Below are 26441 nucleotides of genomic sequence, written 5' to 3'. Positions count from 1 at the left end.
TCATGACAAGCAGCGCGTGCGACACAACTCACTCGGGGCAGTAGAAGGAAACGAGCAAATTGTTGGCAATCTGCTTCACGAAGTAAAGCCGATCATGCTACACGTGTGTTAAGCAAACCCCACACGTATCAATATATTGACGCGAAGGGAAATTATTGACATTAATATTGATGATGTGAATACAGAAATATTGTCAATACCGATGTATTGACGTCAATATTGAATTTATTGACAATACGATTATTGTCAATAAAAGCAATCGTGTACGGTCCACATTAATGGGATTTTTTTTGTTATGTTTTTTCTCGATTCATATCAAGCTATGTCCTCATCCGTGTATATTGCAACAAAGCAGGCAAGCAATATATCATTATCCTTCTACCACTCGGATCGAGCTATGTTACAGAGCGAGTTTGTCATGGTAGTCGTAGCAACCGTTTTGTCTGTATCGTTGGTTGCTTTATGTGTTTGGATTCGCTGTTTTTGACATTAAAATGATTTGACAAAAATATATTGAAAAATCATTTTCTCAAAATTTTGATTTTGCCATATTAAATAGCTTCGTAATCTCGTATCATCGTTTTGTTTGGAAATCCCACAACTTCCAATTCCTACTCCGAAACTGGCCAAATCAAGCAGACCATCCACTAACCCATCAATGAAATAAAACCCTGGTTTACATAAATCTAATTAATATCTATTTTTATTGAGTACATTTTCTACAGGTGAAAGAAATCAATAAATTACAGTACTGATAGTCTTATTCAGACATAAGAGGAGCATTTTATTATGAGTATTTCAAGAGAAAAGAGTTAAATTTGGATACGAGTAACACCTGTTACTCCTCTTCGTCCTCCACAGGCTGCTTCGGTCGCTTGGACGGCCGACGACGGGAAACTTTCGATGGTCCCTTCGGTGCAGGAGCCTTGGTGGTGGGTGGATTCTCCAGATCATCCAATTGGGCATCTGTCAAACGGTCCTTGTACCAATCGGCGCTGTAATTTGACAAAGAATTTTATGAAGATCATTTTGATCAGCACCAAATTAACGATTATCATTAAATTACCAATCTGGAACCTTTCGTGCCCATTCGCAGTGCTTGGTGGACTCATCGAACGCCTGTCCCAGCTTGCAGCCATTGCGACGCGGAACATCACCATTGATGCACACATAGAAGAACTGACAGTCATCGGGGTCAGCATATCTCGGGTGAGTTAGGCCGACGCTTTCATCCACCTTTGGGCAAGAAAAGTTGAACACATCTTTGGAAGTGCATCCGCTCTTGCCAGCTTCGTCGGGCCATGTGCATATTCCGGTTTTTGAATTGAAGACCAGTCCCGCCGGGCAGATGATCATATTGAACTTTCCATCTACACAGTAATAGAACTTGTCACATGCCCCTGTCTCGCTGCCGAAGTATCCATTCTGACGAGGACAATGCATCGAGGGTATGGGAGTTTCTAGAATCATTAAAAAAGTATTTATTCAGAGAGCATTCCACAAACTTACGGAGTAGACATACGAAGCTTCGGTCGTTTGCTGCAGTCAATATTGAACGGCAGATCGCATTTCTCCTGATCGATATCGTAGTCGTTGAACACCATACCATCCGGACACAGTTTTTCGGTAATTTGCCCGTAACGGCATGCATAATATTTATCACACTGTTCCGCATCGGCAAAGTACCCGTTGGGCTCCGGACAGTTTTCCGACAGTTCTGGATCAATTTCTTCGGATGCAGCTGGAGCAGACTTGACTGACTCCCGGACTGGTTCCCGGACAGGCTCCCGTACTGGTAGAACTTTCACCGGACCTTCCCGTTCACGAACGGCACCCTCACTAGATGTTCGGCGATTGGTCTCATACTGTCGTCGTAGTTGACTTTGTGCCGAGGAGAAACCTATGGATGAAGAATGATGACACATTTTAAATAACGGAAACGAAATTACCTGGATAGGGAAACTGCTCAAATCGAAAATTGTATTCAAGACGGTAGCAATCAAGATCGAAAAAATGTGAGTTCGACCGATTTGAATAAGCATTTGTCTGTACCAACAAAAATTCATTCATTATCCTTCTAGTTTCACCCAAAAAGTATAATAAGCGCCATTAATTCAACAACACGTCGAATGAGATTGTATGTTGCTGTGTGTTTCAGCCCTCAATCCGAGTCAACAATTTCGGAAGCTGCCCTCCCTTCTCATCTTCTCCTTTCTGTCAGCAATGAATTACACAATGTACAAAAGACTCAACCGCAAGGAACGTGCACTATCAAAGCATAAAAAGCAACCCGCTCGACAGAACTTTCCTCATCTGAACATGTGACATCATGCATAGTGTTGAGGAGCTTATGACTGAAATGCGCGCCCATAAATCACTCATCGTGCTCTGGTTTATGTTCCAACCCATAAATCTACACCGCTGCTATAACGGAACGCATTCAAGCTCAACTCGCTACGACTGGGATTTCTATGAGTCTAGGAAACTTTGCTCCGTTGCGACAAGGACGACGACGACAACGACGGAAAGGGATCGTCAGCCGCCCCGCACGGTTATACATATGCTAAAATTTGCTAAACATTCGGATTATCTAGTACTGACAAGTGTTCGCTTGCTCTTCCTTCTTCATCAAACCGCGAAAGGCGTCGCATGTTTTGACAATTCCATAAATAAAACATAAACCGACGCTACACACAAAGTGCCATCAACCTATGTGTATTTCCTAAATGTTAACCATGCAGTACTAAGGATGACGATGTTTGGACTTCGAGCAGATTAAATAGTACTGTAAAATAGCTTTAAAATATGTAGGGCACTTTTAAGTGGCTAGGTCTCTGTGGTATCCCCCCGCTAATCCGACAAATTTGTGGCCGGATTAGCGGGGTTGATCCGCTGATCAAATCGATACAAATCAATGATACCAACCTAACAATGCAAAAATAGCTCCATAAAGGGTGTCCCACATCAAATTGCATCAATGAAAAAACGCTCTAAAAAATTACCTAGTTGACCTATCCTTTTCCAACTATTAGACAATATAATATAACCTATTAGCAAGCTTTTGGCATATTTATTTCATTAAATTTCAATACCATAAACGTACGCTCGCACCTTACGCTTAACTCCACTCATAAGGTTCTGTACAACATCTGGCTGCAGCTTCTTCTGTACGGAAACCCACTTTTTCTACATGTCTTCTTCAGATTTGACCTCCTTGGGATGCTCTCCGTAGAGCCTGCTTCATAATAGTCCAGTATTTTTCGATGGGCCTTAGTGCCGGTGCGTTTGGGGAGTGGTACGAAAGTGACCCAGTTGGCTTCGTATCACTCCAGGACAACATTTGAATAATGGCACGAAGCTAGATCGGGCCAGAAGGTCGAAGGGCCCTTGTGTTGCTTCAACAGAGGAAGCAGACGCTTCTGTAGACACTCCTTGAGGTAGATCTCTCCATTTATAGTCCCGGTAGTCACGAACGGCGCACTCCGTTTGCCACATGAGCAGATCGCTTGCCAAATCAGGTATTTCTTGGTAAACTTCGAAAGTTTCTGCTTCCTTATTTCCTCCGGAACATCAAACTTGTACTGGGCGGTGAAGAACAGTAGCTTCGGAAGCAGCCGGAAGTCCGCCTTGACGTAAGTCTCATCATCCATGATGAGACAATTAGCCTTCTTCAGCATCTGGGTGTACAGTTTCCGGGCCCGTGACTCTCCCACCGTATTTTGCCGTTCTTCACGATTTGGAGCCTTCTGCACCTTGTACGTATGCAGTCCCTCCCGGTTGTCATCATCGTAGTCGCCGTTGGCAGTACCATTCGTATATTTAAAATGGTCTGATTGAAACGATTTGGATGGAGAGAGTGGAATTGCCAACTCCCTGTTGTTCCAATTTCGTGAATGGAAGGGCTGGTAGCGAGTCACTTTTTTCAAGTTAGTCACTAAAAAGTCTCTTTTTTTAAGACCATGTCACTAAAGTCACTTTTTTTTTGTAATTAGTCACTATTTTCGACTTTTTTAGCTTGAATTTATTTCAAGATTGATTACTATTTGCGTTGCACAGTGGTTGAAAAGTCCATTTTGACGCTCTTAATTAATGGCACCATGGAGAGTGGATTTAGAGTAATGACGTCTTGAACAAAGTTGATGAGTATGACATGCTTTATCTTTTGAAGGCATGGGTTTTGTGATTAATCCCCCTAAAGTGAAATGAAAAATTAATTTTTTCACAATGTCGAGATAAATGGTTGACGTCTTCAGCAAAGCTATAGCAAAAATAGTTACAAATAACTTTGCTGAAGACATAAAAGTCGTAAATTCCACTCAAATCGCGAAAGAGCGCGTTGTTTGAGAACAGACCCCCAAAAACACGTTTTTCATCAAAACACATATTTTCTTTAATTTTAGGTCTTCACTATGTTGAACAAAGTTGATTTGTATACTAAAATACACATCTTTCTTGAACACACTATACCTGCATCATTTTATTGATAAATTTTCTTCTATTTTCCTCATATTTTGGACTTGCGTATCTTTCTTAGGTGCAAGAAGGTGCAGATGAAGTCAAATGCATCTAAAACTACATTAAAAGAGCTTTCAAACAGTGGTAAATTTGTCCGTCCACGACCGTCTGCTGGAGAGTTGTTATCAAAACAAACACCCGTTGATAGGCTTTATAGAAGTCATGTAAATAACAAGGGGATACTGTGTTTTCTACCGCGTAATAAATTCGTTTCCATAGTAACCGGCTCCATAAACACTTCTCAGAGCTTATAAAATTCAAGAACTGCACATTTTCTTTTGAAACGGTTCCCAGAAGGTAAAACTGAAGCATCAAGAACGAAAAAATCTGTCACATTCAGTTAAACTTGTGAGTCTATAAGTGTTTTTTCCATAGTGCTCATCGCTGTTTTTCATCAAGCGTGAAGCAATTGTGAAAGTATATGAATGTAAGATAGAAGAACTGCGGAAGCCAAGCGAAGGATAGATAGAGACTAATTCTGCCAAAGAAACCGGACAGCAGAAGAAGCTACGAGAGCAGGACTTTGAAGTAAAATGGCATTATCTGGTAGGGCTTAATTTATTTTAAATTTTTCAATTCATCGTTAGATCACAACAAGTGCTACTGATTTGTTTTTTTCTAGATTCAATTTAAGTTGAAATTGGTAAGCGTGATCTCTTGCCACTATGGTCAAAAACGAGTGGAGGCCGATCATCAAAATTCAACTGCGTTTATGAGGCGGTACTTCAGTGTTATGTCATAAATGTGAATATTATGCCGGATGTGGCTGCACATGTCGGAAGACCCATGAAAACGATGTGCGACTTTTTTTCAAAAGCTCTGGACCAGACATGCTCGTGCATGGTTGTCAAGTGTCACACCGAGTATTTCAGTAAGCCGTTCACGCTTCCGGAAAACGTTTTAAACTTCCTTCCGTCTACTTCTAAATATGCGAAAAGTGTGACAGGACGGAAGGTTGTTCCTTTCGAAGAATGTCTCACGCAAGTCCTGCAGATGAACATAAGTTGGTTCATTCTTTGAAGAAGTTCTTGAGTAACCCTATACCCAAATACACAGATCTACAAGCTTTGGCTTTGTTAATCGACTCCAACCTATCGAACCTGGTAACCTGGAAACTTTTATTTAACAGAAACCGCGAGTTCAATACCCGCAAGCAATCAAGATCGCTTAAAAATCGTGATCTATTGAACTGGCTCATCAGATCCATTGATTACTAGTATTCGTGGATTGCCTAAAAAGTACGAAAAGTCATTTTGGAGTGATGCTAAACAACTGCTAGCAGAAGAAGCTAATGGAAACGTAAATGATTATATTAATGGTTATGATTATGATAATAATAATAATAATAGAAAACAATACAAAATATTGACAACAAAAATGCAAAACCAATCGAACAAAAAGAATTTAATTAAGAAAAATATGTGGATATATTGAAGTTGATAATCTTTTTTACTCTGGTTAAATCATACAACAGAGTAAAGATATGGATACTTGTTTTGATCACAACTCTCCAGCAGACGGTCGTGGACGGACAAATTTACCACCGTTTGAAAGGTCTTTTAATGTAGTTTTTGATTCATTTGTTTTCATCTGCACCTTCTTGCACCTAAAAACGATACGCAAGTCCAAAATATGAGGAAATTAGAAGAAAATTTATCAATAACTCATCCTATTAAAATGATGCAGGTATAGTGTGTTCAAGAAATATGTGTATTTTAGTATACAAATCAATTTTGTTCTACATAGTGAAGACCTAAAATTGAAGAAAATATGTGTTTTGATGAAAAACGTGTTTTTTGGGGGTCTGTTCTCAAACAACGCTCTCTATCTCGATTTGAGTGGAATTTACGACTTTTATGTCTTCAGAAAAGTTGTTTGTAACTTTTTTTGCTATAACTTTGCTCAAGACGTCAACCATTTATCTCGACATTGTAAAATAATAATTTTTCCATTTCACTTTTAGGGGGATTAATCACAAAACCCATGCCTTCAAAAGATGAAGCATGTTAAACTTATCAACTTTGCTGAAGACGTCATTACTCTAAATGGTGCTATTAATTAAGAGCGTCAAAATGGACTTTTCAACCACTGTGCGTTGCACAGTGGGGAATGGCTGGCCATTAGACAAAATTGAAAAATTTGCATTTCTTCCTCCATTCTATTTTTTCTATCATTATATACTATTGACCTGTTCAAATCCAAAGTTTGAACGCAGTACGAGAAAATTTGAATTTTTTATGCCTTTTTGAAGTTGGTCACCTTGAACTTTTTTCGCATTTTTTCAAAAAAAACGGCATTATTACTCAAGCAACTGGAGGTTTAACGGTAGCTTGGATTATGGTGACGTCTGAGAGAAAGTTGTTTTAAAAACATTGCATAACAAATTTGGTTCATTAAATTTTGTAGAATCTTATTAAAGTAGGCCTAAATCTTGATTTGATTAAAAAAAATAGTGATTTTTCCATATAAATGAAGCTTCAAAGTTATGAAGCCAGGGTTTGCCATGGTTGACACCAGTTGTAAAAGGTAGTTTAAAATGTAAGGTTTCGAATGAGCATAACCTGATCTTGCGCAGACTTGCGCAGGATGCTGATAGTGCGAAATGAAAAAAAGTGTTTGTACTCAGGTGGCATTCTACAATTTTAAATTAGAATCATGATCAGCAGATTTGTTGATTGCTTATTGCGCCTGTTTGAAAAAGCACTCAAACTATCACTTATGAAATGTTTTTCCAATAAGGCCATCACAAACTCAATGTTGTCTTCTTATTGCTTACAATTTTTCTGATTATATACTCATTCAAAGTTTCATATTTCTTGAACTAACTTGTTGACATTCACGCATGTTTTTCTATATTCATCGAGCATTATCAGAGTAACCCCAAATCAAAATATCGATGTTCGGTCAAAAGACTAAAAAAATAGTGCAAATACAATAATTTTCGTTAAACATGCTACTAACGAATGGACTAAAGGAACCTCAGTACTTGTTTAATCTAAAGGAAACGGACAAAAAAGAAAAAGAAAGAAAGCAACCGCGGAAAAATGCTTTCCTTCGAATGCGAAAAAAGAGTTTGAGATTTTTTGGAAAGCATTCAACAGGAAATTTCTAAAATCCCAACGGAAGCGCGACCGCTTTGAGAAGGACCATTCAGATTAGTTAGAGGAATTTGCAATATCACCATCTGATGCACCTTGGCGGCTAGGAAAATCTGAAAAATCTTTTGAAGAATGCAGTGATCGATCGAAGCGGCGCCGTACTGAGGAAATTAGAGCAAAATATTCGTCAAATCAGTTAAGCTTTGCTGTGGAAATGAGTTTGGGTGCCGACCACAATTAAAAAGCAGCAAATTTAATTAAACAGGCTATTGATCTCATCAACCAAACCACTCAAATCACACCTGAGAAGGCGTTGTCCATTTTAGTGATGGCAAAACTGACGAGATACTCGGAAAAAAATCCGTTCCCGAAAACGGGAACGGACCGTGAACTAAAAATCACGGCCAGCTATCTAGAACAAAATTGTCTCAAATATACACCGTGAACTATGGTTCACGGCTGTGGTTCACGAATATGGGAACTCTTTTTTTCCCGTGTATAGTTACAACATTATTAGGGAACCAGTAAAAGACAGGTATTAAGTTTAAAGTAAGGAGTTTGTATGTAAAATACAATGGTTTTATTATTTCAGGTACCCACCGTACTACCAAGTACAAAGAGCCAAAAAGAAATGTTATCCTCCGCAAAACGCATTTTTTGTCACAGAATGCAATGTGAAGATTGATCTCCAGGCTATTCTAAATAAAACCGCTGAGAGGTTACTGCTGCTGCTAGAAAGTACTATTGAACCCCGATTGCAACATGGTAAGGAGGAGCATTTGACTTTGATTGCCAAGTGGGGTTGTGATGGTGCTTCGGGACTCACAGAGTACAAGCAAAAATTCCAAATCGATGTAAATAGAGATTCCAATATTTTTTTTTTCATCATTTGTTCCATTGCGGTTGCTAGATGATTGGAACATAGAGGACATTATATGGGATAATGATCGACCAGGATCATCATATTGGTGTAGACCACTTCATTTAAAATTTTGTGCAGAAACTGATGAAGTGATTTAAACCGAAGTTAGTCGTTTCGTTTTCGCTTTTCCTCACAATGATCGACGGAAAATGTGTCAATACTTTAACCAATACAAGTTCTGCCCAACGGTGTTATGCTTGTAAGGCAAAGATTTCGGAATTCAATGATATAGAAAAAATGCAAAACTTAGAAGTAAATGAAGACTATCTAAACTACGGAATCTCTTCGCTGCATGGTTGGATACGCTGCTTTGAGTGCATGATCCACATTGCGTATCGCCTGAGTTTCAAACGCTGGAGAAAATCCGGATTTGAAACGCAGTTCGAGGCGAACCAGAAAATAATTCAGGCAAGCTTCAAGAGCAAAATGGGTCTGATTGTCAACAAACCGAAGCCAGGAGGATTTGGCAACAGCAATGACGGCAATACAGCTCGTAGATTTTTTGCCAATCCTAAAGTCAGTTCCGAAATCACAGGAGTAGATTTGGAGTTGATTACAAGACTTCGGAACATTCTTATTGCAATTTCTTGTTCCCAGCAAATAGACCCAGCTAAATTCAAAATTTACTGTGTTGATACGTGCCGTCGTCGATGCACAGAATTTTGATTCATGGGCATAGCATTGTTCAGGCGGTGATATTGCGGATTGGAAGAATGACGGAGGAGGCTCAAGAAAAATGTAACAAAGTCATTAAAAACACTAGAGAGCATTTCACTCGGAAGGATAAGCGTGAAAACACAAATCGGGATATTATTAATCGCCTTCTTATCACCACCGATCCAATGGTTAACTCTTATTATGAGAAGGAAAAACATAATTTTAAAAGTCTACCAGCGGAAGTTAAATTTCTGATGAAGACAAAAACTGACTCAAGCGAAATGGTACTAGAAGATGATGATGATGATGATGATGATGATGCTGACGATGATGCTGACGATGATGATGATGACGATGATGATGATGATGATGATGCTGACGATGATGCTGACGATGATGATGATGACGATGATGATGATGATGATGAAGCAGAAGAAGAAGAAGAAGAAGAAGAATATGATGATGCTGATGATGAGGAAGAAGTTTAAGTAGAAGGAAAATACAAATTTGACCAATTGTGATTTTTAATTTGTGCTGTTTTTTTATAATAACTTTATTGTTAGGGATATTTTAAGCAAATAATAAAAAAAAATGTTTTCTAAGCATTGTTTAAAAATAAAAATCTTCATTGTATGACTTGTTTCATGACCATCATTCACAGTTACAAAGTATAAAAAATTTAACATAAAAAAAACATACAAAATCGTTTATAACGTAAAAAATACCAGTTATAATGCAAAACTTATGACATATTTGGATTCAGCGCCCCAAAATTACCCAATAATCATGATTTTTTTTCATAATTTGGAGAATTGTTTGCTTGGCCAGACTTTGTATGGAGTCGCCCCACTGTGCGTTGTGACGTTTAATCGTCTTTCTCTATATACAGGATGTCTCCTTATTTTTCTGGATAAAATTACCTGAGTTTTCCAAGTAAGTAAGTCCAAGATCTTAAAATATTCAATGTCTTAAAGTTTCGTATTCCATGTACAAATTCAAGATATTGAAAATATTCCAAGTGCCAGAATTAAGTAAAAAATAAATGATTTATTTCAAGTTCGTAATTAACTTCATGAAATATTAGAGATCTTCGATGCAGTTCCATTAACTTTACAACAATTGTAGGAACTTTGGAGAAGTTCTGATGAATGAAAGGGAATGCTGAGGATTTCAGTGAATCTCTATAAACAAACCGCAGGGAAGTTAACACGCTGAAAATATGGGATACTTACTGGAAGCTGTCAGCACCTCAAAGCGGTTCTTTAAGCATTATGAAGTTCCTAGAATTTCAGGGAACTTCACCTTTGCAAGCGAACTTGAGATATTGAGAAAACTTGAGGGGTATTATGCAAATTTTTAAGAAGTTCTAAGCACCTCAGAAAAGCTAGATAGATTAAAAATCTATAATCGTAAATTTAGATAAATTCAAGATAGTTCCATGATGTGCTGAAAAACAAATCGAGAACCCTTGAGATGTTCCACAAATTTCTGGGAAGTACAGAGACCTTCAGAGAATTTATGAAAAATTCAGATATATTTCAGAAACTTCACAGATGTCCAGAGAATTTCAAAGAAATTTAAAGGTGCTTACGTGAATTCTATTTATTTCCGAGCAGAACCGAGATCTTCAATAGAACTAAGAGCTTCATGGAAGCTTCGGGAACATCAAGACAGGTCACAGAATTAAAGGGCAGTTCAAATAATTTCAAGAAAATATTAGAAACCTTAATGAAGTTTTGAGAATCTCTGTGAATTTCCGAAAACTTCAGCAAAGCTCCAATAGAATTCCTGGAAATTTTATGATCCGGAAAACGTGAGAATATTTTATGGGTGTTATATCATGGAGATTGCAAGAACTTAAAAAAAATTCGAAAATTTAGTTGATTAGCGAACATCAACGATGTTCCATTAATAAAAAAGTGAGAACTTTTAGCAAGCCGCGATATCTTCAAGACATTCAAGAGAACTAAGTTTAGATATTTTAGATAGTTTAATGATACTCAGTGAAGTTCCGAGAACTTCTAGGACGATTAGATAGCTTCAGAATAATCCCATTAACTTAAGCAAATTTGCAGCGACTTACAAGGAGTTCCGTGGAATTAAAGAGTATTCCAAGAATTCTATGATTTATCCTAAAACATTAGAAGCGTCAGGGAAGTATGAATATATATCGGAAAATTTGCTGGATTATTTAACAAATTTAGAGAACTTCAGGTACGCATTGATAAGTTTAGGGAAAAGCAAGTGTTAATAATGATTATAATAGTAAAGGAACATTTTCGAAACTTCAAGGCAAATAAATTAATTTCAGTAAAGTTGCGGGTTCTTGAAAAATACTGATAAATTCAAGGCAGTATAGAGAACTTTAAAGAAATTCAGTAATTAGACACAAGGAAAGCCTAGACTATCGATGAAGTTTTAAATTGGTGTCGATATTTAAGGGAAGTTTTACGAACTTCAGAAAAATCTTGAGAACTTCAGTGAAAATCATAGAACTTACGTCCAACGTCCTCCGTTTTTGGCCCTTCATACAATGGTAAATCGAATATAATTAGGTATCGTACATGATCAAGTCATACGAGGAGGACAGTCCACTGTTTAATGGCTGTGCTCTGCAACAATGAGTGCTAACCTTTGCATAAATACATACTACTCAAAATATAAAACTGACTAATCTTTGATTATTTTAATTTATGTTAGAACACCTTCCGTCCTAAGAAATGTTTTCAAGCAAAGCATAAATTATCTACTGATTGGGCTCCACCTAATAAAAAAAGCAACAGCATATTTTCCTATATGCATCAATCGAAATATATTAAATGTTACTGCAGAGCAGTTCCACGCCAAATGACGAATTTTTCAGACTCGACCTTCTCCAATTTGCATGGATAAACATTCACATTTGTGCAAAAAGTTGGCCATTTTAATTCATGATTTTTTTTTCAATTCATCGTAGCACGGAAACGTCACTTCAAATGGAAATGGAAATGATTAATTAGAGGAAATGGCTCTAATGTTGGGCTATGGATCTAATATTGAGCCCATCGCTAAAAATCTGCTATTTATCAATTGTATCTACCGTATGCGTGATAATGTTTGCACCATCGTACAAATAAGGTTCCCGTTTTACCTGTGCATACAATGCCTTGGGTTTCTTTGCATGCACGTAACCTATAGCTCATACCGTAGTAGGCTGTGTATAAAAGAAAACGAGTTACTTAGTTTGACAGTTGCACCATGACGAAGTGGCAGCGTATTCGTGATTAGTCCCATGCGCAAATGTCGCAAAAAGACATTTCAATTGCCGTGGGAGTGTCCCGGTGGACCGTCAAAAGGGTTTTAGACCGAGAAAAGAAAGGACAACTATCCGCGAAGGTGGCCAGAGGTCATCCGAGGTCAGCTCGGGTTCCGAGGGTTATCGCTGCTATCAAAAGGAAGATTCGGGTGATCCAGTGCGTTTAGAAAGGAAAATGGCAAAGGAACACGGTATCAGTGACTTTACGGCACGGAAGATCGTAAAGGAAGAGTGCGGGGCAAAGTCGAGGGCACGGAAAAAACTCACATGATTACCAACCGCATCCGGGAGCTACGAGTCGAACGATGCAAGAAAATCTTGAACTTCCTTAAGCGAAAAAATTCACCGACGAGAGCATGTTTACCGTCGATCCCGTATCAAATTCCAGAACCGACCGGTTCTCTTCCGGTAAAAGACGTGGCCGACGAGCACAAGAACGTATATCTGACCAAGCATCCTGCTAGCGTTATGGTGTTTGGATTGGTGGCTTCAGATGGTAAAAAAATGGACCCGGTGTTCATTTCAGAAGGCGACCAGGTCAACATGAAGGTCTACATCGGGATTTTAAGAAATATTGTTCTTCCGTGGATCAAAGAACAGTAAGGTCCGAAGACAAATGTTGTATTTCAACAAGATGGGGCTCCGTGCCACATCTCGAACCGCTACATGTGTGAATCATTGCCCATAAGGGGCTGTTCATTAACTACGTTGAAAGTTTTGAGGGGGGGACAATTATCCACAGACCATACAAATTTAAAAAAATGTGTGGACAATTATCTACGTAGATAAGGGGGGGGGGGTCAAAATATATAAAAACTGTCTACGTTGTTAATGAACAGCCTGTAACTAGGATTTCAAGAGCCACATGTGAAAAGGACATACAAGCGTTTTGTAAACAAACCTTTGTAGGCCATTTTCTCACCAACCGAGGATCGCCCACGCAAACCAACATAATCACCGGGAAGGGGAAATTTCCCCTATCCGGTAATGTTGATGGTTTTCGTTAGTGTCATATGGGTGGCGAGAAAAGACCATAAGAAGGTTTGTTTACAAAAAGCTTGTATGCCCTTTTCACATGTTGTTCTTGAATTATGAAAAGTTTCATGCAAAACGCAGGAGGCCGAGTCAAAAATTCAATATGTTTATGCTATTTGGCCTGGAACTACTCTGTAGGGATCTACCCCGATCTGCACCAACCGGTATCATCTTGCTTCCCTAGCATTCAACTTCAAAGGTCTTACCACACGAAAAAACTGGTTGACCTTTTCAATAATTCACACACGCACCGTCGTATTCGTGTCTCCGCGTGGTTCCAATACGATGTGATACAGATTCAGGGCTGATCCCTGTCTTCAGTTTCCACAAGACCAATAATCCTACATCGGCATCGTCGTCGACATCACGATCCAACAACATGTTCATAATGGGTGGTTCGTCGTTACTTGCGACTTGATTGACTGGTTTCGATTAAGATTTGCTTATTTTCCGGTCTATGGGGTTGTCCTATCAAGCTGGACCAGCGACGGTTCTGCTCGCGTTATTATTATTTTTTCGCTGATGATAGTCGCTTCGGTTACGTCCATGAACTCGGCAACGCAGCTAGCAGCTCTCAGTCGCAGGCAAGGAAGCAAAACCGGGCAAACTGGCTCAGTCGGTTTTGACTTTGTTCGCGTGGAGGCGGCGGCGTCGCGAGTAAAAGCGAAAGTGAATGGCAGCAAAGCGTGTACGGTAATCTATGTATAGAGTCGTTTTGCTATTTTTTTTATAAATAATATTGATCTCTCCGTCTGCTGCATACATATAACCCGGTGCATAACCGGCGGAATGTGCCAATTGTTCCTTTTCGTGCATTGTATTCGCGTGCCGGAAATAATTACCGGTCCTGCGACCAGTTATGAGTTGGTTTATTGAAAGACTTCCATGAAACAAATTAAACGATTCGATTCAATTGAGAATTTCCTAGAAGCCGACTAGAACGAAGGTCATCCTGTGTGTTCTGATTGTTGAAACTAGTTCAACCACGTACATATCTGGTGACGGGCAACAATCTCATCAGCTCGTCCGGGTGGAAACCACTCTCCTAAGCTACATGCTTACTAAAATATGCTACATCAAAACATCTTCTAGACCTTGTGTACCTAAGTTGCTTTAGAGCTGGTAATAGCGGTAAAGTACAAAGACGGAATGGTGCAACTTGTTATCCAAATATTAACTTCCGCACTTGGGTCTGTGCATAGTTTATGACACATTTCCGGCATCACGGGATCACCGTTACGCTATGAGCAGAAAGCGGCAGTGAATCCTTTCACACCATGTGCACCATTCATAGAACACATTCACCAACACAAACTATTCAGCGTGCAGCTTTTTCGCATGACGACGACACGCTACGCTAAATAGCTCCATTCACTCAGCGAAATGTAGGCACCTACCTGCGTAGCCGCAGAGGTTATGCTTTTGCCTGGCTCCACTCGAACGCTTGATGACGACGACGATGATGATGATGACTGTGACGATGTATGTATGACGACGACGGTATCGTGATGCAATGTTTTACAAAAGCTTCCGCAGCTTTGAATATTGATCCCAGATCGATGGGTTAAGTGCGATACCCAAATTGCGAAAGGAAGCCCGAACAATATACTGAAGCTCCACGTTGTGCCTTTTTTGGTTGTTCTTTGGAAATCATTTCCCGAACGGCACTATACTTTGCACGGTTCCTAACTCTGAGCACTCAATCATTTTCGAATATGTTTCATCAATATTTTTGAAATATTAGGATTGCAGACACGATGCTGGGTTAATTACGAAGGCCAATAGTCCGAATTAAGTCCGAATAACTATTAGGCCGAATGGTCATAGTTCATATCCCGTAACGCGGATAGATCACATTTTCGTGGTGCGTTACTGGTGTAAGAACTACCACATAGAAATCTGGCCTTTTTCCGTGTTGGGTATATATATTCATCACTGCGACCATTACCTTGATCTATTGTAATATTCCCCGTTTTTATATTGCTTTATCAGTTATGTCGTATCAGTATTTTGTGAAGCGACTCACAGACTGATCAAAACCATTTTCCCAGCCAGGTATTACATTTCGAATGAAAACGACTACTTCACTGGGACCTGCATTCCAAATATCAAAGGGTTCTGCCAGCCCCTTATCTAGAAAAATACGCCATAGCAGGTGTTCAGAGTTTCCCTTTTCTATGCCACAGAATCGACACGTATCCTCATGAAGTTTTCCTATTAACTTCAAATGATATTTACATGGACAATGTCCTGTTATCAAACCAGTACAGACACTGAGATCTTTCTTTGATAATTCAAGAATTTTGCTAGTCATTGAAATGTTCGGAATTATGAACCGTTTCGACTGCCTAGCAATAGAAGTGTGGTTCCAATTGGTCTCCACTTTCAATTTTTTTTCTTTTCTTGATCTCCATTTTAAGAGAACAAGCAGAAACTCCACAGAATGGTTCTGGTCCTATGAATTGCTGAGATGATCCTTGCTTGGCTAACGTGTCGGCTTTTTTATTCCCTTCAATTCCACAGTGGTTAACGGCGCCGGTGGTGTAGTGGTAAGCGTGATTACCTCTCACCCCAGCAGGCCTGGGTTCAATCCCAGTCGGCGCCGCCGGGATGTTCTGAGGCATAACATCTCTGATCACGCCTTCCTTCGGATGGGAAGTAAAGCCGTTGGTCCCCGGTTCATGAGTTGATGGGTCGATAGGTAGGGTCCAGGTGTGGGAGCTGCCTGCGACGAAAAACAAGATCGACGAAAAAAAAAAAAAAAAAAAAAAAAAAAATTCCACAGTGGCCAGGAACCCAATATTGGTTTGACAGGCCAATTTCTGAAGTGACATTGCACATTCTCATACGAGTTTTGAATTGCTTCTTCTTCTTCTTCTTCTTCTTCGCATTTCAAGCTTATTGCATATCGCATATTAGCTTATTGCGTGCTCTCAACTTAGTGTTCTAGATGTACTTCCACAGTTATTAATTGAGAGCTTTCGATGCCTGTACCATTTTTGCATTGGTATAATTGTGTGGCAAGTCCAATCATACTTCTATGCCCAGGGAAGTCGAGAAATTTTTCAACCCGAAAAATTCCTAGACTGGACCGGGAATTGAACCCAGCTACCTCCAGCATGGTCTTGCTTTGTAGCTGCGCCTTTACCGACTGAGCTAAGGAAGGCCCCTGTTTTGAATTGCATGTTGCTGATTTTAAAGCATTTAATGCTGCTTGACTATCAGACATAATGTAGATATTCGAATGTTTATAATTTCTGCGCAGGCATATTACAGAGCATTCAAGAATTGCTTGAATTTCTGCTTGGAACATGTTCAGGATATTCTGGATCTTACAATTATCAAATAAATCCAGTGGATCATTTTTAGTTTTAGGCCCCATTTCCTACCATTAATTGCATTAATTGCCTTATTAACAATCTGCTCTATATGTGAATTCCAGTTAAGTTTACTGTCAATAATGACTCCCAGATACTTGACTGTTCGTGAAAGTTCTAAAGAAGTTTCTTTCAATTTTAAGTTATTTATAGAAAATTTCCATTTCCGTGTGAACGGTACAATAGTGGTCTAAGAAGGGTTTATATTCAACCCTTCTTTAGTGCACCACGACGATACATAATTTACAGCAGTTTGCATTCTATTTGAAATTACATTATCAAATTTTCCTCGTACTATTATGACTATGTCATCTGCAAAGCCAATTATCTCGAAGCCCTTTGCTTCTAAGTTTTTGAGAAGTTCGTCAACTATTAAATACCATAAAAGAGGTAAAAGAACACCTCTTTGAGGACACGCTTTTACAGCTCTAACTGTTATGGATGAGCTTCCAAGATTTGCTGAGATTTCTCTTTTAGAAAGCATCTCATTAATCCACCTAACGATGCTTTTGTCGAATCCACGCTTCAACATATTATTTTTCATAGAGTTATAAGAGCATTATCAAATGCTCCTTCAATATCAATGAACGCTGCTAGTGACATTTTCTTTTGATTCAAATGATTTTTTCTAGATTTGTAACAAGCGTGTGAACAGCTGTTACTGTTGATTTACCAGCTTGATATGCAAACTGATATTTACTCAAAGGAATTGCAATCAAGTACGTTGATTCTATATGCTGATCTATTATTTTCTCCATTATTTTTAGCATAATGGATGATAAACTGATCGGCCTGAAGGATTTAGAAGAAGTTTTATCCTTCTTATTACCTTCGACGCCAAGTTATCGGAGTATAACTTAATCTTAAGCTTGCTCTAAACAAGCCTGTTAGAATGGGTGTCAAAGTTCCTTTTCCTTTCTGAAGTAGTACTGGAAAAATTCCGTCCCTACCTGGTGATTTGAAAGGTGCAAAAGAATTAATCGCCCATTCGACTCGTTTTTCTGTAAAATTCTATTCGCCAGATTACGAGCGTCTTTTCTGGTAATCTTTAACCCAGTCGATTCATTGATTGGTGTCTGAACTTCCGTCCTGATTTTTTTCAGAGCCAGTTTGCGCTGCACGCGTATTTTGGTCTTCATTTATGTTGGTAATTGAACATGGAAAGTGTGTTTTCATCATTGTTTCTAATGTTTCGTCCACAGACATAGCTAAAGTGCCTTATAGTAAGCTCTTCATGATGACGGTGATAAGCCTCGGTTAGTTTTGAGATTCTACGAGGAGCTGAGATTGAAAATAAGAAAAGGTTTGCACCAGGGTTGTGATAGAATACAATTCCAGGTCCCAGAACTTTTCGAATGATACGGAACAATACTTTCTGGGACACCCTTTAAATTAAAGTTTTTTGCCGTATGTTTCAACTAAGGCTATCCTAATAAAGAGAAAAAAAAAATCATAAACGGACGATAACCCAACTGGTAGAATTATTCCACAAATATGCTGGATGATACCCTAAATACGTCGTTAAGCCATTAGGGTAGGAATTATATGTAAATAAACAAAGTATTTTCTTTGTTGGAGCACATCGCGAACTGTGTTCAGTTGTAACATCCTTGAACCATGGATTCAATCTTCTCTGTTGTTGTATAATCATTCAGTGGTAGACACATTTTCGTTAAATCGTTTTCCGTCATCAACGGCGTTAATTTAATGATAACGAATTAACGTTTCCGTTCAATATGATTAACAATCGTTAAATTGTGATTCGTTAAATCATACGTTGATTTTATGTTTATGGATTTGTATACTAGGATTACATCTGCTATGCACGACATACTGATTAATGGGCGTTGAAAGATCGTTTCTTCAATGAATGATGCAACCAATAAACGTATTTCCCATAATGTGTGTTGGCTGCTATGACTTATCTCTTCAAGTTTTCTAGATCACACATCTCGGTCACTGTTGTGACATCGCTCATGAAATTGGAAGTGTATGTTTGCTGCACGTGGAGTTCCAGTTTCATTGTTGCATGATTTGTGGCAGCTGATATATGTGCTCTTGAAATTTTGATGTGATAGCAAGATCAATCAGAAATCAAGTTTACACAGCGAATCACCTTAACGGTGCCCACCACGTTGAATATGATCTAAATTTTCAAAATATTGTTTCATGACTCATTTATTTATTTATTTTTTCCTTGATTTGTTTTCCGTCGATCTTGTCTTCCGTGCTGAGCGCCAATGCTACCGACGCCAGGGAGGCAGCTTCCACACCTGGACCCTACCTATCGACCCATCAACTCATGAACCGGGGACCAACGGCTTTACTTCTAAGGCGTGATCAGAGATGTTATGCCTCAGAACATCCCGGTGGCGCCGACTGGGATTGAACTCAGGCCTGCTGGGGTGAGAGGATATCACGCTTACCACTACACCACCGGCGCCGCTGTCATGACTTATTTAGTATGATATTCCTAAACAGATAAAAATTCTGAATTTTAATAGTGATGTAAACATTCATTAACGTAAACTTGTATTTCATTTCACGCAACCGATCAACTTGTAAACAATGTTGTTTACAACAATGGGATTTCGTATACAATATTTGCTACATTGCATGAAATGTCTCAGAACTTTACATGATATATAATGTAAAGTTATATGATATGTGACGCTCCATTTATGTACATCATACTGAACAGAAATTTACACTACTTTTTCGAACTGTGTACAAGCATCTGGCTGCCAACATTCATATTATAACCGTATGAGTTGGTCTGCTCCACCACCACTTCGCGATTTGAGGATCTCAAATCTCATCATCCAGAAATGGTCTTCATCGTATGTAAATCGTCAGTTGAAGAAAACGCGAAGTGCACAAAAATGGAGCGTCATATATCATACAAGTTTACATTATAGATTGTGTAAATTTATGAGACATGTCATGCAATATTCCATATATTGTATGCAACTGTCCACCTTTGTTTGCAACATTACTTGAAAGCTGCTAGTTTACGTGAAATGAAAGTTTACATGCATGAATATTTGCAGGCATGGATTTTTACTTCACCAGTAAAATTCAGAATTTTTTTCTGTGTAGGTCATTTCCCAAAGATTTGATATAATTTACTTGCGGCACATTAATGTATTTTCTGGCCTTTCTTGAAACATACAGCCATGGCCCGATTTGAGGGGAGACAATGGGGTCAATTACACCCCCCTCCGTCTAAGGGCTCCCCCCGGCCATGGAGGCTGAGTAAATCTAGATAGAGCTGGAATTAGGGCGTAACAACTTTTGTAAACAATGACTTCTCTCGATGATTTCTCGAAAGTCGTGGCTCTCCCTACACCCAACCGGGGGATGTAAGATTCGCTTACAATTATGTGGGATTCATCATCAGAGGATTTTAGTGGAGACCACATGAACCGAGGATGCGATATACCTAGCTGCGGTCCAATGCAAGAAAATTGGAGACCGAAAACTGTAGAGTGTATTAGTGAGGTAAATTAGTTATGTCGAAAAAAAAAACTGGAAACAGACTGCCGGCTGGACTCGAACCATGAACGTTACACGATTATCAGACCTGTGCTTTCTCCACTGCTCTCTCCATGCTCATGAATATGGATAGCCTAAAAGCAAACTTGAAGCGCTCATTTTCTCGCATACTCGACTTCGTATGCTTTTTCTGCTGGAGAGATTCGAGGCAAGTGTGTGCGTCGTTCTACAATGTTCTACAATGTGCGTCGTTCTACAAGCTTACTGGTATAGTCGAAAGCGTAGATAGAACACGAAATAAAAAAGGCAAAAAAACATTACATCGCCTGCATGGTTAATTCCTAACATTCGTTGCGATGTTCATGAACAGAGGATGATAGGAAACGGAACTAACAATCATTGTAATAGATTTCTGGTTTGCGTGTAGCAAATTATCACCATCGAGTAGGAGAAGACTTCTCCTACCCGATGGATGTGTTGGTTTGTCCAGGTCTGCCTTGAATTCCGAGAAATAAACGAGAGAATTCATTGTTTACAAAAACTGATACGCCCTAATTCCAGCTCTATCAAGAAATATTTGTTGTAGGATTTGATCTTATTTCCGTCCTTCTGAACAAGTTTTAACAAAAAATTGAATATTTCTATCACAGATGACTTCTAAATTTATTCACCTTTCTATACGTACCGTTGGATTTGACAAAGAGTCACAAATTTTTGAGATATTGTTTAAAATCTAATACTGCTTCTCGATCCTTAATTCGTTCTACGAGTTTCAATTCCGTCCTAACGCACTGAAACGCCATTAGATTTTCTTCGTCCTACGGATAAACGTAGAAAAAGAGGTTTCGCTAGGAGCGCTACTTTTGTTTCGAGAACAATGCGCTCTACCAGGATTTATGTTGTAGCTAATGAACTAACGCATAGGAACAAATCTATTATTGATCTGTGCCCGGTGTAATCTTTGATATTATTGATCTTTTCTGATCGATAGAACGGAAATAGGCGATTACGATGAAGTAGCGCTCCACCCTATTTTTTTTAAATTTAGCTTATGTTTACGTTCAGTTTACGTTCAATCATAAAGTTTAGCCCTGAAATTCTGACTTAATTTTATTCATTGGTCTGCCAGTGCTGCATTGTTTCATCAATATCACGTGACAACTGACGTGATCAAAGGGTAGGTCACTCCGCACACCAATCTTGGGTCATCTTTTTTGTCAGTGTGCCACAGGTGTGCCGATTGTGCCGATTGCAACCCGGTATTTCTGACATCTTAAATGTTTTGGTTTGAAATCGCAAGGATAAATCGAATTGAGGATGACGCGGGAAGTGGCTGGTGTTGGTGTTTTATGTTCATAGGATGATAAAAGTCCTGTGTTTTAGTCTTCTATAATGCCCTCAAGGGCAGACCAGAAACCTAGCATTTTGTAATGTGGAAAGCATCGGTCTATCAGCGGCCGGCAAGAGTTGGAACCGGTGGGAAGCATTGTTAGAGACTGACTATAGAGGATGATGAATGGACTTCTTTAGTTTGTTTTGTGTGATTTGCAGCATTATTTGAATTAAGTGTACTAAAGGGATCTGATTAACTGCCTCTTTTTCTTGAGCCCACTCTAGAACCTACATTTCGTATTTAGACAATTTTTATAAGTGAACTACTGGTCTGAATTCCTCTGGTATATTAAATTAGAATCCTGAATATATAGTCAAACAACACGTAATGATGTGAACAACTTCAATGACAGTCCAGTAGTGCTCCCATTTTATTTACAACAATCCAATGCCTACGAGATTGTGCCAAAGGTGTGCCCAAGGTATGCCGAAGGTGTGCCGATGGATGTGTGTCGAATCTTATTTCAACACAATGTGCTGAGTGACTTACCCCTTGGACGTGCTACATTTCTCGCTTCTCACAGACGAAACTCCAATTGAAATGCTGACTGACAAAATATGATGCGGCATGACGCCCATTGTTTTGCTCCATCAATACACTTTGACAGACAGAGTAGTCAAATTATTTGTTATAGATTGAGATTGTAGCAGACTGTTATTTTTCTTCGATAAGCAAACTATTTTTGCTCATCGTTTTGTTGTGTAGTGGATATCTAACGACGAAAACAGTAGTTCCGGGTATCCTCTTCATCAAAGAAAGAGGCTTAATAGTTTTGCGGACATAGCGCAGCAGTGCTGCAGGATCACCGGTTATCAATATGATTGTGCCACTGATCCCTATAGTGGTTGTGCATAATTCCAGATTCTAGGAATTTAATGCGACGCTGCCGGACGAAACATTCAACGGCTGCGGGAGGTAAAGGGCTCTTTCTAAATGAAAACGCTGCCAAAACGGCATGAACCATTACTAAGTATTTCCAGCACATCGAATGATTCATGAAACGTGTCTCGCAACACAATTCTCCGCTGAACTGCTTTGAATGGGAAGCTAAAACAAAAGCTGGACTTTGTTCATGTAGTTTCTCTTTATTATTATTAGTATTATTATATTCCTATTGCCAAATGGCGATTAATAGCAGATGGAAATCGGAGACGTATTCCAGATCTCCAACAGATCAATGCAAATGCTAAGGTTTTGACAGAACTGTGATGTGGCTACCACGGTATTTAACATTTGATCATCCATACACAGTAGCGCCAAAAACATGCTGTGGTAGATTCAAAACATGACCATCTAAATTGATCAATTAATATACATTTGACCTAAAAATGATGTTTGAAGTATCAAGATGGTTTTGGAAATCCATTCAGATCAATTTCATATCGAAAAGCGCTTTAATTCTTTTTGGTATTTTTTTTCTAGCTTCAATAACAACATTTCAACCCGAACAATGTATAAAGGCATATTTACATTGATAAATTCACGTCATCGACTATCTCTTTCATTAGTAACTTTGCTACAAAAACGCCTCTGGCTGTGTTTGTCGTGTTGATTGCTAGATAATAGCTTTACCCGTTGGTTGAAAATAGCCCGAAACGATTGCATGGCCGTGGCGATCCAAAGAAAAAATCATAACAAGAATCGATCAATTTAATTAATACCTTATGCATTGTTCCGGTTGGTTTAAACTTGTTGGAACAAACCTCTATTATAAAATGAGCAGGATGAGTGTCCTACACGAAAACCCTAAGTGACATGATATTTATTGTCTTGATGATCATAGTGAGATGACTAGCAACATGCTTTGATCGTCAATACACTTGTAATCAAGGGGAAAGTCACTCAGCACATTGTGCCGCAATTAGATTCGGCACAGCTTGGGCACATCCATTAGCACACCTTCGGCATAATCTCATAGGAATTTGCTTGTTGTAAATAAAATGGGAGCACTGGTGGTCACTAAAGTTGTTCACACATTACGTGCTGTTTGGCTGTATATTCAGGAACATTTTTTAATTAAATATACCAGAGGAACTCAGACCAGCAGTTCACTTCTCGGTTCACTTATAGATTTAAATCCGAAATGCCGCCAGACCGATGTATCCTTGCGATTTCAAACCAAAACATTCAAGGTGTCAGAAATACCGGGTTGTCGGGATGGGTATTTTACAAAGAACTGCAGCTTTCTCTATGACCATTACAATCGGCACACTTGCGGCACACAAGCAGGCCCATTGAAAAAAAAATATGACCCAATATTGGTGTGCGGAGTGACCATGAATTGTTGAGTTGAGATAAAATATCATTCATAAAATTAGCTTTAATTAATTGCAAGGACATTGATAACTGATGAAGGGCTGAGTTCTTTTTGTTTGCTGAACATCCGAAGTAATGTTCTTAAGATGATTGATAATGAAGAGTTGACGTCTACTCTGATGCTAAACGTAGGCATCAATGATTCATGGAAGATTACAATTATTTTTACTGATTTGTTCTGTGCATATGTAGAATAGAAACAAAGAGGATAAATGCAATTTTAAATTGAATAACGTGATTCTTGGTCACATAAAATGTAAATGTGGAAATGAACTGTAACTTAAGAGAAAACTGACAACCTCATGGTATTGAAATCAATAGGCTATGATGATGCAATCATTCCGCATGATTACTTATTATCATGAGTTTTTTGATTAGTATTTGGAATTTTTGAAATCTTAAATTGGAAAAATATTGGGTGAAATTAATAAACCCCTCAAATTGCATTCAAGTATCTTTCTATGAGATATTCTTATTAATTGTGGGTTACCGAAATCCTTGTATGAAATATATGCTCAGCAGATATTGTGGATAATTTATATTTTTAAATGAATTTGTGGTATTTTTGTATATCTCTTGTAATTTCACAGAAAAACATTAATTTATAACAATGCAATTCATTTTTCTATATTTAAAAAAATAGATTGATTAAAACCTGTTCCAGTTTATAGTTGAAAAAATCAAAATACTTGTATGTATGTGGATTGTATTGATCAACTCAATGCTGAAAATCATTGAAATCAATGACATATTTTTAATCTTGAGAATATTTTTCAGGCGGAGATTAATTGAAACAGAAGTACAGGTATTTCTCGATGCACTTTTCCCTTGCTTTGCCGGTTTTTCTCAAGCAGCTAGTCAAGCACACCAATCAACATTACCAATAGATGGGAGATCTACCCTGTTGCCCGATGGTGTTGTTGCTTTGCGTGATTGAGTGGTCGTTTGCGAGAAATTGGTGATGGAAGTGTGAAGTTTCGTATACGTTACATGTATTGAAGGAATACCTGTATATTGGAGTCAATCAGCCAAACCCGAGTCCCTCGAGTTGATGGAGGGAGTTCCTTACACGTATTACAATTTCTTAAACAATATACCACACATCACATAGTCTATATGAAAGTAACAAATTTTGATCGGAACCTACTTTATATAAGGAGCACAATATAATAGAATTATTGAAGTGCTTCCATTAATCGCGTTGCTGTCTTAATTCAGAAATTAATCAAAATAAGTAAACGGGAATTTATTAATCTACATTCCAATGACTTTTTTAACTAAATATCACATAATTTGCCACGAACCATAAAACATAAAACTTGACACTCCGCCATCATGAATCGCACAAATTTATGCTGATTTCTTCATGCCGTCTTTGCTGCTTTCAGCTTCATTCATCTTTTACCGGGTTATGGTCGTACGGCGTCATAACCCCAACAAAAAAAAAAACAACCGCCACCATTCCGAACCATGTCAATGTGAAACGTGAGGCAATCGATTACCTAAACACCGACCGGCACTTTGGCTCGCATGTGCGATCTCCCTAACGAATGAGTTATTTGATAAAATTTTCATCGTAAAAAAAATATTTCCAGGGCAGCCCAAAAATCTGCATTACTGTCTGTCTGTCTAGCGCTTTATGGTTCACATTAAGCACACCCATGCACACACTCCTGCACTCAATCAATTTAAACATCATAATAAACTTTCTACATTACATACGCAAACACTCTCGATTTGCACGGTATAAGAGCATCGTTGAAACAGCCCCATATGTAGATGTGGACTTTAGTGCATGGAAACGAGCAAACCAATCAATCGGGCTACCAGCCTCTCACCATGCATTTTGCCCGCTATCCATCTCGCGAGATGATTGTTTTCAAATGTAGCAACTGATCGAGTAGGCTTGTGTTGGAGTAGTAAAAGTTTCAAGTTCATCCACTATATGCGCCCCATGTAGCCATCCGAAGCCACGATGCAGAAAAGTGCCTCTCGAGTAAAATGCAGTGCACATTGATTTCCTGTACACGTACTCAGCAGCAGCAGCACCACCACCACCAACAGCATACGCCACGAAATCAGACATACTTTGTCACACCCAAAAGTAACGGCAGTCCCTCCCTCACTAGAGGAACAGTACAACCTCCACATGGCTACAGTAGTCAGAACAGAAGTTGCCAATGCACCCAATTGGGTCAATGCGCACAAAACTGTGGTTTAGAATACACACACTCACCGAACACTACACTGAGAAGCACTAGGAAAATGAGACCGAACTTGGCAGCTGCTTTCATCTTGACGACCGTTTCTCGACTGAACATTTAAAATATTTGTTTTA

General features: G+C 38.8%; 1 protein-coding gene across 1 annotated transcript; it reads right to left on the bottom strand.

Annotated features, from left to right (window-relative positions):
* Nucleotides 1–674: 674 nt before the first annotated feature.
* obst-B (obstructor-B) lies at nucleotides 675–26441 on the bottom strand. The gene is made up of 4 exons (XM_065232385.1): nucleotides 26340–26441; nucleotides 1523–1900; nucleotides 1067–1460; nucleotides 675–995 (listed from the first exon to the last, which is right to left on the bottom strand). The coding sequence occupies exons 1-4, from the start codon at nucleotides 26422–26424 to the stop codon at nucleotides 839–841; spliced, it is 1014 nt and encodes a 337-aa protein (XP_065088457.1). The 5' UTR covers nucleotides 26425–26441; the 3' UTR covers nucleotides 675–838.

The sequence above is a fragment of the Ochlerotatus camptorhynchus genome, unplaced genomic scaffold (assembly GCF_037179485.1).
Source record: "Ochlerotatus camptorhynchus isolate MF236.1 unplaced genomic scaffold, CSIRO-AGI_Acam_v1.1 ptg000367l, whole genome shotgun sequence".
Taxonomy (NCBI): Eukaryota; Metazoa; Arthropoda; class Insecta; order Diptera; family Culicidae; genus Ochlerotatus; species Ochlerotatus camptorhynchus.
This window is presented reverse-complemented; position numbering and strand designations above follow the sequence as displayed.